The 16,842-nt window shown below is 34.5% G+C and overlaps 1 protein-coding gene across 1 annotated transcript in view; it reads right to left on the bottom strand.

The window, feature by feature from the left end:
* The window catches only part of MYPT-75D (Myosin phosphatase targeting subunit 75D), a 117,718-nt gene that overhangs the window by 37,960 nt on the left and 62,916 nt on the right, over positions 1-16,842 (bottom strand). Inside the window, exon 2 of the mRNA XM_075369069.1 lies at positions 5,765-6,002. Coding sequence (XP_075225184.1) covers positions 5,765-5,996 — 232 coding nt within the window. The 5' untranslated portion in view covers positions 5,997-6,002. The remainder of the gene's footprint in view (positions 1-5,764; positions 6,003-16,842) is intronic.

Genomic DNA, 16,842 nt, shown 5'->3' with positions numbered 1-16,842 from the left:
AAGGAACACCCAGACGGTCCGGCGCCACATTCGCTCGCCGCTTATGAGTGGCCAATTTTTCCCCTTGACCTCTACGTTCCGGGGTGGCCTGAATCACTCGGAGGACAAAAGGCCGGTCATAAGGTCGGCGACCAACCGAGGGGCTACGTCACAAGCCCCTTGATCACCTCATCAGGCTCCGGGCCGTTACCGCTACTGAGCCTACCCGCCGCAGAGACGACCTCATCCGTAGTGAAACGCCTGATGTCACCCGCAACTAACTCTGCTCCAATTTCACCGACCGGGAACAGCTCCTCCACCGCCTTTTTCAAGAGCCCGGCCGGCAGAATGGGAAGATACCTCCCAAATTTACAAGTCACAATACGGTAGACGTCTCCCCCAGGGTCCCTGTCCGACTTTGGACCTTTTTTCTTTTCAGAGGCAATTATCACCGGTCTTGACGTGTTAGTTACAACTGTAGTCGGTTAAAACTCGTATCTTCACACATCAGTTAATTTTGTGCACCCTCAGATAAGACATCGACACCCAAACCTGCTCTTCCGGCAGGATGGAGCACCTTCACACTGGCATTTGGAAGTCCGGAACACACTGACAGACGAATTCCCGCAAAGATGGAGCGGGAGAGGTGGTACAATTCTCTGGCCACCCCGGTCGCCTGGATTTCTTTCTGTGCGGGTACGTTAAGGATAAGGTATACTCTATCAAAGCGACAACTCTGGAACAACTTCGTGAGAGAATCGGTGCTGCTATCGAGATAGTTACGATTCAGATGCTTCAGGCTACTATCGATTTCGGCCGATTTGGAAGTCGAGAGTTCCAGCGTTCAAGTCCTAGTAAAGCCAGATATTTTTGCACGGATTTGAATACTAGATCGTGGATACCGGTGTTCTTTGGCGGTCGGGTTTCAATTAACCACACATCTCAGGAACGGTCGAACTGAGAATGTACAAGACTACACTTCATTTACACTCATACATATCATCCTCATTCATCCTCTGAAGAATTATCTAAACGGTAGTTACCGGAGGCTAAACAGGAAAAAGAATGAAAGGCTACTATCGATTAGAGATTCTCCGTGCAACTCGTGGGGCACATGTAGTATTACAGACAGTTCAAATTAGGGCTTTTCGTCCCGGACACAGTGCGAGTATGAGTGTGTGTGTGTGTGTATATATATACTAGATTCCCGTCGCAGCTTCATTCGCGCTATACTTGCGTTTCCCGTAGCGGTCGATGTTTTTTAGTCAAGTAACCGGATTCAGATGCAGCTAGTCCCACAAACAGTAACGGTGTCAGTGGCTGTATTGGTTGAGCCACAGCACCGTACACCTTCGCACCCCTTAAAACAAATCGAAATTTAAAAAAAAAACCAAAACTGGTTTTATAAATAGTTTTCTGAAAAGTATTTACAAGCCCAAATCTACTGAATATTCCGTTTATTATAATCGGGATCGGGAAAATTTACAATCTTTGTTCAAAATCTTTTTTACTTTTCATCACCTTTCAAGGCCGAATTAAAAAAATCTAGCTCGGTTTATCGACACGAACATTACACCCACCAAAAATCGGTTGATTTCTTTATTTGTGACCGAGAGATCAGAAAAATAACAGGGTTCCAAAAAAAATTAAAAAATTCTTTTAATCATTGAAACTCGAAATTTCAAAAATCTAGAAATTGGTGTATAGACATTGTATTCATAATAATTCAGTCAAAAACCACACGGTGATACTCAAGAGTTCTCAATTCGTTAATTCAATTCATTGAAGTTTTGTTTTAACCCGCGAAATCTCCGCTACTACATATATATTTTTTTTTCGAGATAAAATATGTCTAAAAAATTTCTCAGTTACGCTAAGAAACACGGGTAAAAATTTGGTTGGAATTGATCGTGTCGTTTTTTTTGTTTATCCCGATCAAAGAAAACCCCTCTTCCTCTTTATATATATATATATATATATATTAATCAGTTAAAAATGGAAGGTTAATTTCAAATTACACAGAATGTACATCATTTCCGTGCTTAGCCCCCTACTACTCTTTTTTATATATAATTAAAATTAAATTTTTAATTAAATCATATTCATTTAATTCTTTTACTTAATATTTTCACACAAATTATCTTCTATAGGATGAAGACTAATTTACAGTTATAATAATATAGCGTAATAATACGTAAGAAAATTACAAAGAAATATTTTTCACGATCGAGGATGCTTGCAATGCATACATAATACACATTTATTATTAAATAACAAAAATCGGTGAAGTATTTTCCTGTTGATTTCTCCTCATTTAAATACAAACCGGACCGTTATACTGAAGTTATTGCACATCTTATAATAATCATTACTATATTCAACAATCCAAGAAAAAAAATTAATTATAATACAATTTAGATCGCACTAAAAATGTTATTTCACAATCGGTAGCTTTCATATAAAATATTAGAATTTAAATCCTACTAGGCTGTCTTCCATAAAACCGGGAAAAATATCAAAAGCACGTGTCCTAATCTCGGAAGACCGGATTATTTTTGCCCGTATAAGAAGAACGCCACCGATCGATGATTTTGCACTGACAAATTTAAGTGAAAGAATCACGTGTAAGCAAGTACGCACTCGTACATATCGTTAGTTTCATTCGTCGGTTGATTTTCCTAAAACTCAACAGACGGATGAATTTGAATGCGGTTTTAATCAAACGATTTACATTTACGTAAGGTTTTTGTTATTGAAATATTCAATTTGTTTGATCGATATGTAAAAAAGTATTTTTATTGAAAGCACGACATTTTCTTTTTTCGACAAAGTTTTGACGATTTATTCACCGCTAAACTTAAAGCTTGCGCAAAGGAATATCGAACGAACATGTTTTATAGCGTATGAAAAACGCCATCTCTGACTGGAATTCAGATCTACGACCTTTCAGACGAAAGGCTGAAAAATCGCTCTGGCCACAAAGGTCTGTTCGTATACGATGCTTTTTCAACAATTAAACCGGGCACCGATCGAGATGAACACTTCTCTTCGCAGCACGAATATCAATCTGTTTGCGTGCTGTACACGCAGATAGTTTACAGCGGTAACTAAAATTATTAAGTTTTTTTTTAATAATTACAGGCCATCAGGGATTATATATACATATATATTTATTTTATTTTTGAAATCGTTTATTAGGTTTACATTAAACGTTTCTACATTTACCGTAAGATAAATCGTATTTTAATTATTATACATAGCGACGAAATCTTATTCGATAATTGAAAAGGCAAACGACAACAGCGAACAAACTGAAACCGTATGACGATCCTACTTGAAATTCGTGAAAGTCTACTCGACTTTCTATCAGATCCTTAACGTATTTGAAAGTCTACTTGAACGTCTGTTCGAAAAAGTCTCCGTTGTTAAAACATATTACTTTATTTCAAACGTGTACTGCGGAAGATCGGCAAGCAGCGATAAGTTTTTTTTCTGAACGTGTAAAATCGGCCCGAATTCAATGGCGGATTCTAAAATACTTTGAAAATCGCATTAACGATTTAATTCGCAAGGACAGACCCGTACGAATTTGGAAACGCGCTGTAATTCGCAGTGCGAATATCGGCACTCTCCATTCGTTATTCGCGATAAGCAGAGTCGCCGTAAAACGTGTACGAAGTGGATTCCGAGGCTGTAAACTCAAAATGGCAGTCGGTAAGAGCGATAGTTGTAGGGAATTTAAGCGACGGTTTTTAGTTAAAGGTAAGCTTTTTTAAGGTTAAGTTCATCTTAAAAAACTCACGATAAAATGTGAATTCACCATTTTGTACCGGAATCCAAACGTCGGATCACGGAACGGAAACATCAAAACAGTTCGTCCGCCAGAAAAAAAACATCCTGGCTGTCTTTCTCTTTCCAAAGGCGTAATTCTTCTGCATGATAACGGCCACCCGCACACGCTCAAAAGACAGAGAAAGCTATTCAGAACTCGGGTCGGCAGGTGTTGCCGCATCCACCTTACGATCCCGATCTCACGCGATCAAATTTTTTTGTTATTAAAAAGTTCTACGCGCACAGAGTTTGGCTACGATAAGAAGATCAAGAATGCGGTAGAAGAACGGTTCGCACATTGAGGTGCCCGATTTTTACTACCGGAATAAGAAAGCTCAAAGAAAAATGGGACAAACGTCTAGAATTACGTCGAGAAGCAGCGTTAGTTTCACGGTCATCGAATAAATAATAATTTTTCTGCGGTTTTTAATTATTACACGATCCTCTTATAAACACAAAAATTTTAAAAAAGTGAAAAAATAATTTAGATACAACAAAGAAATCTTTTTTGTTTTACAAAATAAAATCAAATATCATCAAATTTGTGAAATACATTTATATAAAAAATTATTTATTTTACGTGCAGATATATTCTATTCGTAAATATATATTTATGTAAATCGTGTTTCGTCATGAAACGTTTCATTGTGGAATACGAACCGACTGTGTCGGCAAATCGCTCTATGCATTTTAATGGAAATTAAGCGAATCTTTACGGCTGTTCTTTTAAAGGAATGTTAACTAAGGTTACATTTCCTTTTACCGTTGAAAGAATGTACAATTTTACTTACTACCCGATGTTATAAATTAAATAACAATAACGATGTCAGAAAATCATCAAGTTGGGAAATATAGATGGATAATGGAAAATATTAATATATTTATTACATTTTTATTAAGTATAATAAATAAATATACATTTATTCCTAGAATTCACCAGTCATTCGCGTAAACAGAATAATAATAGTTAATCGATGTCGATAATAAATAACATTTATTATCGACTTTATTATATAGTTAAACATTTACTTTGCTCAATTTCCAATATAATAAACGTAACCGGATAAAATAACATTTTATTATTGTAACACGCAATTATAATGATTTCACTTTTACATTTCTTCAAAACCTTGAATAAATAAAAACATTTTTTTTATCTTTACATTTTATAATTAATTTTTCTATAAAAGACAGTAACACACACATACGTACATTCATTCAATGAAAAATAAATTGTAATGAAATACTAAGTTTATTTTATTTTACAGGCAATTTTCTACAGTTGTGACAGCTATTTCTCGCATCTTGCTCTACATCTACCTCGACTCTGCCGTTCTCATTTCTCCAAATATCTCAAGCGTAGCTATGAATACTCGATTTGGGCATCGCTTTTTTTTCAACTTCCTTTGTCGTTTCTACCGCCCTCATGCTTTCTGTCATAATCTCGACTCTTCCATCCACCCGATTTTACAATATATCAGGCTCAAATACCAAGAGCCATGTATTCGGTTTAACTAAAATTTACTTTACGAGCTACCGTCGTTTATCTTCTTCCACCCGTTTCTGCAGAAAGTAAACTAGGACATCTTTGTTGCCAGCCGAGATAGAACGATCGTCATCGAACGATAGTTATTTGTAAAACGGTCGATTCGCTTCTTCGCCTGTACGCTGGCGTTTTCTACTTCTATTTTTTTAAAACCTGCTGAAAATATATCTTATAAAGCGTAGGAGAAAGGTATCGACGCTACCTAACACCCGTTTCACGAAGAAATCCATCTGACAGCTTCCTTCCTACCCTAACAAAATTTATGCGATACCGGTACAAGGCTTTAACATCATTTATAATTTTATCGACGTAACTACATCGCGTAACCTCTCAAAGTTTAATATGAGGCGTGTAATAAGTATTAATAAAACATCTACTACGATAATATATTTAAAGTTAAGTACAAACCTTCAGCGACATCATTCCGCGAAGCCGCTTCTAATAGCATAACATTATCGCTAAATCTTATACCGGGTTTGTGAGATCGTTCTTTATTAGCCGTACGTCTATTCCATTCTTTTTCACGCTGACTCCATATTTTTAATTGGTGCGAACGTCTTCGTCTCGCAAGATGGAGACGTTCTTGAGTACTCATATGTTCTATGCGGCTCATTTCTCCAACCAATTCGGAATGCTCCATCCTTTGCTGGAAAAAAACAAAAATCACAATAACGTTAAAATAAATAGTCATTAACACACTTTAATATAAGAGTCGTTACACTTTTTTAACTTTATTTATTTTTTAATAATAATAAAAGAATTCTATCAGATTCTTTGGTCGATCGATTGTCTGATAACAATAAAGATTAACGAAGAAAGAAAAGGAAAAATTAGGGGTGTTACACATCTGAACAGAAGAAACTAGGTGGATGAATGAAGTATAAACTGATGCGATTATTGCGATGGAATCGAACGGAAAGAAAAACAGTATTTGATACGATTCACAGAAGTGAAAAAAAGAGATTATTTGTTACGTAATCTTAGTGAAAAGAGACAAAGTAAAAGATAGACTTAATAGAGGTACGATGCAGATGACCACGAGGAGGACATGTCTTTGTAAAACATTAAACAGTATCCTCTTATGAGGAGATTGTTTCCTAAAATGTGAATACTTAACAGTTACATCCTGAAATAAAAAAAAGCTATATGAAGTTAAAATTCAAACAAATACTGTCGCGTTTAAGTTTCCTTACATCACCAAAATTAAACACAACATTGCGATTTCTGTTTTGAAAGGTAACAAAGCTACTGCTGTAATACGTAATAATGATCCAACAGTCGATGTCATTATGTATTTTCATATAAAAAATTAAAAAAACTTATAAAAATAATATGAAAAATGCTTTTAGTGCTTGTAAAGCTTCTTAGATATTATATTTACTCCATATTATATTATATATTATTTTGTATTCAGTCATTTGACTGGTTTGATGCAGCTCTCCAAGATTCCCTATCTAGTGCTAGTCGTTTCATTTCAGTATACCCACTACATCCTACATCCCTAACAATTTGTTTTACATATTCCAGACGTGGCCTGCCTACACAATTTTTCCCTTCTACCTGTCCTTCCAATATTAAAGCGACTATTCCAGGATGCCTTAGTATGTGGTCTATAAGTCTGTCTCTTCTTTTAACTATATTTTTCCAAATGCTTCTTTCTTCATCTATTTGCCGCAATACCTCTTCATTTGTCACTTTATCCACCCGTCTGATTTTTAACATTCTCCTATAGCACCGCATTTCAAAAGCTTCTAATCTTTTCTTCTAAGATACTCCGATCGTTCAAGTTTCACTTCCATATAAAGCGACACTCCAAACACACACTTTCAAAAATCTTTTCCTGACATTTAAATTAATTTTTGATGTAAACAAATTATATTTCTTACTGAAGGCTCGTTTCGCTTGTGCTATTCGGCATTTTATATCGCTCCTGCTTCGTCCATCTTTAGTAATTCTACTTCCCAAATAACAAAATTCTTCTACCTCCATAATCTTTTCTCCTCCTATTTTCACATTCAGCGGTCCATCTTTGTTATTTCTACTACATTTCATTACTTTTGTTTTGTTCTTGTTTATTTTCACGCGATAGTTCTTGCGAAGGACTTCATCTATGCCGTTCATTGTTTCTTCTAAATCCTTTTTACTCTCGGCTAGAATTATTATATCATCAGCAAATCGTAGCATCTTTATCTTTTCACCTTGTACTGTTACTCCGAATCTAAATTGTTCTTTAACATCATTAACCGCTACTTCCATGTAAAGATTTTTAAAAAGTAACGGAGATAGGGAACATCCTTGTCGAACTCCCTTTCTTATTACGGCTTCTTTCCTATGTTCTTCAATTGTTACTGTTGCTGTTTGGTTCCTGTACATGTTAGCAATTGTTCTTCTATCTCTGTATTTGAACCCTAATTTTTTTAAAATACTGAACATTTTATTCCAGTCTACGTTATCGAATGCCTTTTCTAGGTCTATAAACGCCAAGTATGTCGGTTTGTTTTTCTGTAATTTTCCTTCTACTATTAATCTGAGGCTTAATATTGCTTCCCTTGTCACTATACTTTTCCTGAAACCAAATTGGTCTTCTCCTAACACTTCCCCCACTCTCCTCTCAATTCTTCTGTATAGAATTCTAGTTAAGATTTTTGATGCACGACTAGTTAAACTAATTATTCTGTATTCTTCACATTTATCTGCCCCTGCTTTCTTTGGTATCATTACTATAACACTTTTTTTGAAGTCTGACGGAAATTCCCCGTTTCATAAATATTACACACCAGTTTGTATAATCTATCAATCGCTTCCTCACCTGCACTGCGCAGTAATTCTACAGGTATTCCGTCTATTCCAGTCGCCTTTCTGCCATTTAAATCTTTTAATGCTCTCTTAAATTCAGATCTCAGTATTGTTTCTCCCATTTCATCCTCCTCAACTTCTTCTTCTTCCTCTATAACACCATTTTCTAATTCATTTCCTCCATATAACTCTTCAATATATTCCACCCATCTATCGACTTTACCTTTCGTATTATATATTGGTTTACCATCTTTGTTTAACACATTATTAGATTTTAATTTATGTACCCCAAAATTTTCCTTAACTTTCCTGTATGCTCCGTCTATTTGACCAATGTTCATTTCTCTTTCCACTTCTATATTTACTCCAACAGTAACAATTCTAACTCGAAAGATACGTTTCTGAAAAGAAACGCGTATATCTTTGTTGAAGAGATAATCGGTTTAGTAGTTTATTTGATTTAAGCGTAAGTTTTCAAATTTTCTATAAACGGAAGCAAGAAAAATGAAATCTTCGAGAGCTTATGCACACAAAATAAACTTAAAACTTCAGTAAAATCAACCTAAAAACGTATTTCATTTCAATTATTCTTTAAATTATAAAAGTTAAGCGAATTAAATTCAGATCATCGCTTTTAATTTTTATCCGAATTCAAAGAATCGGAATTTAATGAAGCGAAAAAAATACTATTTTCTTCTACTTTTAGAGGAACGTTTTTTTAAAAGCTTTAATTTTATTTAAAACCTAGTAATTTTGTTTAAAATTACTATAAGCTACAAACAACTAAAACCGTACAAAACAAAAACAGGCCGTATGAAAACAAGTCGTTCGCAAGAAACGCAAAGGCAAGAAAACCGTGTCAATAAAAATGAGAAAAGGGATATAAAACATACGAAAGGTCACTGCTACTGGTCTTTAGCTAAGGCTCTCCAGATTACGGTTAAATGAATTACGTTTTGCTTTAATTTTTCAATAACTTTTCTTACGAAATCTTAACAGAAAAATGCCGTCAGCGAATATAATTATTTTTATATAACAATTAATTTATTACTAAACAACACCGATAAAAAAAATAATATTTTAAATCGTGTAATTCTTTGTTTAAAAACCTTTCGCCGATAAACAGAGGATATTGCAGTGCAAAATAAAATAATTACCGTTAAAATTAATTCATTTGACAAGAAGTAAAACTTGAACGTAAATAACATTAAAGAATAGGGTAGATTAAACGCGTTCTAAATTTTTTATATAATAAAATTAATACGAAAAGTTTTAAAACCTTAATTAAAACCTAAGGCTAAAGCGGGACCGGTAATATGCAATATAATAATTTAGAATACTTTTTATTTTATCGTACGTTTGTTTCATAATTCAGTATCGCGAGCAAATAAGAAGCTAAAAAACCTAATTTTGGCAAATCGAGTAAAAGAATATTAAACGACAAACATTTTTTTAAATTAAATCACCGGTAAGCTCAAAATCTTGCTAGGAGGATACGGTATGGAATTTTTTTTTAGTACGCAAGAAAAATGTCAAGTGAGACTACGGTTTGAATGTCGGATCTTCCAGACGAAAGGCTGAGACAGTATCGATCCGTTACGGAAATAGTAAATTTAATAGAACGTGTGAAAATTTCACGATATTTATGTTTAATTACCGATCGTGTAACGTAATTTAATTTTACGATATAGATGCATTTTTGTTTGCTTTAGTAGGTGTAGTCGATCTCTAGATGAAACATAAATTTTCAGTAGAAATGTTTTTACTTGTTTTCGGTCCGATTTTAATTAATTAATTTGAATTTACCCGGTTTTAATTGAATTTACGGACCGAAAGCTTCTTTTTAAAGAAATAGGTAATTCTAAGAACGATAACTTTTTAAGATTATAACCGGTTAAAAGTATAAATAAAAAAAAGCAAACCAAAAAGCAGCCAAAAATATTACGAGTACTTTTCAGAACTTATTTTCTGAAGAATGACAATTTTTCTACGCTTTTAATTTGATAATTTTAAGTCGCATCGACTATTAAGATCGTTCGTGACTATGTTTCGGGTAACGGTATAAATCTTTCAGACGGTAGCTGTGAATCAACGTAAACAATATCATGGAAAAACGATATCGTCTGTACTACTAAAACGGTAAAAAATTATTTAATTTAGACATTTAGAATACATTATCCAAAACATCTATCCACCAGGCAGCGGATATATTATTAAACTGAAGATCACGTCTAAAAGATTTGGTTCATAGATATAATCAGAAAATTATAAACTATTATATCTTTTCATATCATTTTGAATCTATTCTAAGTAAAATCAATTTTCTCCCTGCATAGTGCTTACTAGTTTTCTAATCGTCATCGATATTACTACTTCTGCATTTCCTTTATCTAGTTTTTTATAACCGATGAATAATTTCCTAATCAAACTTTCTAAATGCCAGTAACTTATCCGTTTTTCCTAAATTATTTAATTTATTACTCTTACTTAAGTATTTAAAATACATTATACAATCCTTCTGAGAATATAACAACAATTCTTATATTTCCTAGCGACCTGCTTTTGAATAATCTTACGTGCTGATCGTATTGGAGACTGCTTAACCTCTGGAATGTTGCGTCAAAGAGGACACATACAAACCGAACTACCAGAAAGAGTAATAAATAAAACATCTTTGGAAAATAAATGTATAGTTTTCATCAGCTAAATCCTCGATATATATAAAAAAGGCAGAGCTTATCAGGCTTAAATTTCCATAAATCGCACTAATAAAATTTCAGTTACGTTACATTTGTAATTTAACTATATAATTCATCGATGAAGACCACCGATTGCAGGAATCAGTTCTTTTTTGGCTAGCTGTTTAACGACACAACCTCCTTAAAGAAAATACCACTTAGGACCACCCAAATATCGTTTATTTGTAGTTTTTTTCTCTTCTTTCGTACGTCTCTCAACTTTTCGGCACGGCTTCACTTTTGGTTGTCTGTCCGTTTTCCTTCTTTTTTCTGCCACAAGAACTTTTATATCGTAAACTATTCTTCAGATGTTATTTCTAAGCAGTGATTTTCTTCTTTCAAGTCTATCCTTTGGAGGTCTTCTTCCATTTGTTTAAGGTAATTTGTATCGTTTTTCACGTCCCACACTGTTCCACGATCCAAACGTTTGTTTATTTTGAAAATAAACAAGAACAAAACAAAAGTAATGAAATGTAGTAGAAATAACAAAGATGGACCGCTGAATGTGAAAATAGGAGGAGAAAATATTATGGAGGTAGAAGAATTTTGTTATTTGGGAAATAGAATTACTAAAGATGGACGAAGCAGGAGCGATATAAAATGCCGAATAGCACAAGCGAAACGAGCCTTCAGTAAGAAATATAATTTGTTTACATCAAAAATTAATTTAAATCTCAGGAAAAGATATTTGAAAGTATATGTTTGGAGCGTCGCTTTATATGGAAGTGAATCTTGGACGATCGGAGTATCTGAGAAGAAAAGATTAGAAGCTTTTGAAATGCAGTGGTATAGAAGAATGTTAAAAATCAGATGGGTGGATAAAGTCACGAATGATGAGGTATTGCGGCAAATAGATGAAGAAAGAAGCGTTTGAAAAAATATAGTTAAAAGAAGAGACAGGCTTATAGGCCACATACTAAGGCATCCTGGAATAGTCGCTTTAATATTGGAAGGACAGGTAGAAGGAAAAAATTGTGTAGGCAGGCCACGTTTGGAATATGTAAAACAAATTGTTAAGGATGTAGGATATAGGGGGTATACCGAAATGAAACGACTAGCACTAGATAGGGAATCTTGGAGAGCTGCATCAAACCAGTCAAATGACTGAAGACAAAAAAAAAAAATCTGTTTGGATTCAAAATTTAACGTTCTTTTCGTTATTGCTTTTTGCAAGTCTTCTTGATGTCGATCGATTTCGTTACATTTCTTTCTTCCTCTGTTACTCTAGGTCCGTAGATTTCCCTTAATAAGCTTCTTTCGATTTCGAGCAATTTTTCAATCGCTCGAAAAAAAAGGTGTACCTAACCGACCTTGAAAAATTGTTTCAGTCTATCAGGTTACCGGTCTAAATGCAGTTGAATGTCTTAATTTCATAATCTTGGAGAGAATCTTCTTGTTGCAGATGACATTGCTGAAAATCTTAGGACTTCCCGGTTTAACATTCTATCTACAATCGACGTATTATCCACTCTTGTTTTGGTAAATAATAATCTACTAATAATTATTATTATCATAATCAAAGTTTTTTTTTTAATTTTAGAAAAAAAAATATTTTTAAGTATATAGTAATCCTGTAATTCGTAAAGAGAAAATATAAACTATCGCTAAACGGCTTTAATAACTTTTAAAATTCAAAATACACTTAATTTAAAAACATCGCTTTACATAATTAACACTTATACCCGTATAGAAATAAACATCGGGAAATTCCCAAACGTAAAGAAATAGATTTCTAATTAATATGTACATGCGATAAACATTTATAAATTTTGAATTAGTTTTCAGTAATTATACTGTTATTATAAATACTTTATAACATGCTACTTTTCCCTAATATTTTAAAAGTTAAATACCACTTCTATAGTAAAAGAAAAAACCCAAAAGCAAACAACAGTAGAAGGTTACTGCGACAGAAATGGTAATAATAATAAATATTTCTGACAATGAAATCGAACCGGGATAATTTTACAATTTTGTTACATAAAAAGGTAAAAAAAAAAAAAATACATTTAATTTTACATATCTAAGCTATCATATCAGCAAAAAGGGAATGTTTTACTTTAAGTTTCACAGTATTCTTCAAAATACCTTTTAACCTCCTCTCTAGCGTAAAATTTATATCATTCAAGGTCACAAGTACGGATACATGAATTCTAAGCCCCAAAATTCTTAATCTATAATCAACACAATCAAAAAACCGATGTAAGTGATATTTCGTGTTTTAATATCTGTATTCATTGAAAGCGATACGTATATTTCTTATCTCGATTGTACATTAATATTGTACTTGGTTTTTTATTGTTTGAAATAGTTTGTACTGCACTGGATTCAGGTCTACTTGTTTGCCCTCTTATTTGCAATTTTAATAATAGTTACCAGACGCAATATGCGGTCTAATCCGATGTTAGAAAGAATATAAAATAAAAAATAAAAAAAATCTGATTATGGAACGTCGATATAATTATTTTTATTACCGATGTAAAGAACTTAAAATCTGGGGTATTTAAAATTTACAAACATCGTTTAATCGATTAATAATGTTTTTAAGTTCATTAGCAAATACGGTCGGTGGTTACTTCAGTAAGTAACATAATGCGGTTGTGGAGAATAAAACCGTATTCAAATTGCTGAGTAAGACCACCGCAACCTATCTGTAAGCGATTATAATATTAGGCTCGTACAATAGATACAGAAAATACGGCAGACTGCAATAAAAACAAACAGCAAGTACAAAAAGTACGATGGACGCTTCAATTAACCAGAATCCCACAAACGTTTTCTAAAATTTTAAATAGCAATCTCCTATATAAAAAAAACTTAAATCGCTTATGATATATTGTACAGTAAAACCTGAGTTAACGGAATTTCGCGGGAGGGAATTCCCGAAGGCTAAAACAGGGGGAAAAAGTAACGATTTACAGGGCAGTTTTAACACTCCCTGTATGTCTGTCGTTGCCTACTACGATTGGCTTTGAGTTGCTGATGTACACATTTATGTAGTGTTAAATGCGAATTTATCAGTTATAACTCTGACACGATTAATTTTTATTTTTGTTTACAAAGGGTAATTTTTAACATAGAAAGGTACAGTATACTGTATACAGTATACGTATTCTTTTTTATTTCGTGGGAAAATTTAGTACTGTACTTTATGTTCAGCATTAATCGGGTATGCGTATTTTTTTTGCATAAATTACAGTAGTCTACACGATTCTCAAAAAAAATTTCCGCTAACTATGAGATTTTTTTCCGTTTCCGCGTTAGCCAAGTTTCCGTTATTTCAGGGAAAATTAACATCATATCTCACGTAAAATTCACGGTACCAGGGAAATTTTCCGTTGTAGACAGCGTTCCGTTAAATTCAGGTTCCATTAACTCAGGTTTTAATGTAATTGTAAAATCGATCTTAGAAGAAATAACAAATTGCATTTTGGTTTTTAAATTGTTAAATTCATAAATTTGTACAAAAAAGAATCGGTTAATAAAATTTAAAGAGAGAAAATTGTTTTATAAAACCCTCCTAATTTTTTACGGTACGTTACAGTTTAAAAAAATGGGGAATAATTAAATTATTTTTTATATTCAAAATTCAGCCCGACATCGATCTCTTTCAAATTTTCAAAAATATATCTACCGTAGATGGAGATTACTTCTTAACAGAGCTTGTTCCCAAAGCTTATTATTCCTTAAGTTGGCTTATTTTCATATTTTATATATATATAATTGATGTTTCAAAAAGGACACTCATTAGAATACGGGTGCATAACTTAAATTTGGGTAAATTTTACTTTACTCTGATTGCCAGATCGCAGCACTTCACCGAAAGTTAGCTGCAATAACCTTGCCACGTACTAGTATCATTTCTGAATCCGTTCCTTTGCGTTGTGGTAGTTGTATTATTTTCTAAGGATGAGTATGTGACTATTGTACGGGCTAATAAGTGAAGATAAGTTTCAATGGAAATCTCTTCCTAAACTACGGTCTAGAATTCTTCCAATAATTCTCTACAATATCATCTCGTTTAGATAAAAATTTAGTGAGACTAGAAGTGTGTGTAGTGTGTATGTATGTGTGTGTGTATATATATATATATATATATATAATCATCATCATTATCATCACTTCATCCATTATCGATTCACTGCAAGAAGAATGTCTCTTCAGCGCATTTCCAACTAATACGGTCTTCTGCACTCTTCTGCCAATTCAGTTGAGCTTTTGGTTTTTTTCACGGGCATTTAACATCTAGTACTATCCATTCAAGTGCTAATTCAGTTCATTTGCCATTACAGTCCTTTTTGCTACATGGCCTAACCACCATAATCTTTTTCTTTAACTTTCATGACGATATCATGTACTTTCTTCTGTTCTCTGATTCATTTACAGGTTTTCCTATCCCGTCTGGTAACTCCAAGCATACGTCATTATACATCATTCCATATTTCTTTGTATCATTGATCGAAAACTATTTTTAAGGCAAAAGGGGAGTTTGTTCTTGAATACTCAGTTGAGTCTTTTGAAGCCTGTTACCCGAGCTTAACTCGACATTAAATTTATTTGATTGTATCACCTTCAGTTGACATCTGTTGGCCAAGATCTATGTAATGATCTACTTGTTGAGTTAATATATATATATATATATATATATTGTTACCACATATATGCCTAATTTAATATCGGCGGACGAACATTGTAACAACTCAGATGTGAGCTGGCGCACAGTACACGTAGACGCTGATACAAGCATCACTACCGCCGCGAGTTCTTCCACCATAGCGGCGTTGCGGCCCTCCCTACTCTCAGGCTCCGATAAAAGAGCGTGCACGAAAGTGAATTTTCAATTCATCGTCGACCACCACCTGGAGAAGACCAAGAGGAAGAAGACGGAAGTTCCCTGGCCGCCTCAACCTGGGACTTCCCGGCGGATGCCAACATCCCCGCCGAAGCAGCAGGCCTGCCCGGCCCGCCGAGGGAGCCGCTAGACGCGGACGCTACCTTCCCGCTCCAGTTCGCCGGGCTTTAATCGCCCTGGGCGGTGGACTCAGCGGCAGTAGCCTGCCCGGCGTGGAATCGCTCGGAGAGAACCGCCTCGGCCGCGCCGGCGAAGGACGACCGACGCCGACCCGACACTGCGGGGCTCTGAAGGTCACCGCTGCCGCGCTGTAATGGAGACCCAACTGCCGCTGAGGGAAAGCCCGGTCTGACTTCAATGGACGAGCCGCAACTCCCCGACTTCGCCGGAGACCAGCTTCCGGACCCGACACCTCTTCTCAGAGCTAACGCAAAAAACGGCCCTTTTCAGGGCTACCACAAGGTTATGAATTACGAGCCATCGAAGCCATTCGACGACAACAGAGTTACCATAAGTTTAGTAATTACAGTGAGCCGTCAGAGCCATTCAGTGGCAATATATACATAAATATAGGGAATTTTAACAAAAAATGGAAACGATAATATTTCTACAAAAAAAAAAAAAAAATGGAATTTAGAGTATGTTTTTACTACGAAATGATCTAATTTTCTGTATGCCACTACAATACCCTAAGCAAGGTATAACGACTCAAAAAATTTAAATGGAAAGGGTATGGTTGCAGCACATCATTCTAAAGATAACTGAAGAACACACCCGTGGTTCGGGTGTGTGCGTGTATAAAACCCTACACACCCGAACCCCGTGAGTTACAGTCAGCCGTTGTTATGTCGTGAGTGATTCATAATCAATGCCTAGAAAAATCTTCTATAGATAAATCTATGAAAATTTGTATACAGGTTTTTCTAACGGTATAAGTGCGCACTATGAAAGGATTTTATGAAATTCCGAGTTTAAATGGAGTAACGATGAAATTTACTATTTTTTTTAACTTCTCGGTAACAAATAAAGATAACAAACCAAACCAAAACTTGAGTTTTGGTGTGGTGTAATTTACATGTGAATATCTAAAAACTAATTCC

This window comes from Lycorma delicatula, chromosome 6, assembly GCF_047948215.1.
Source record: "Lycorma delicatula isolate Av1 chromosome 6, ASM4794821v1, whole genome shotgun sequence".
NCBI classification, from domain to species: Eukaryota; Metazoa; Arthropoda; class Insecta; order Hemiptera; family Fulgoridae; genus Lycorma; species Lycorma delicatula.
This window is presented reverse-complemented; position numbering and strand designations above follow the sequence as displayed.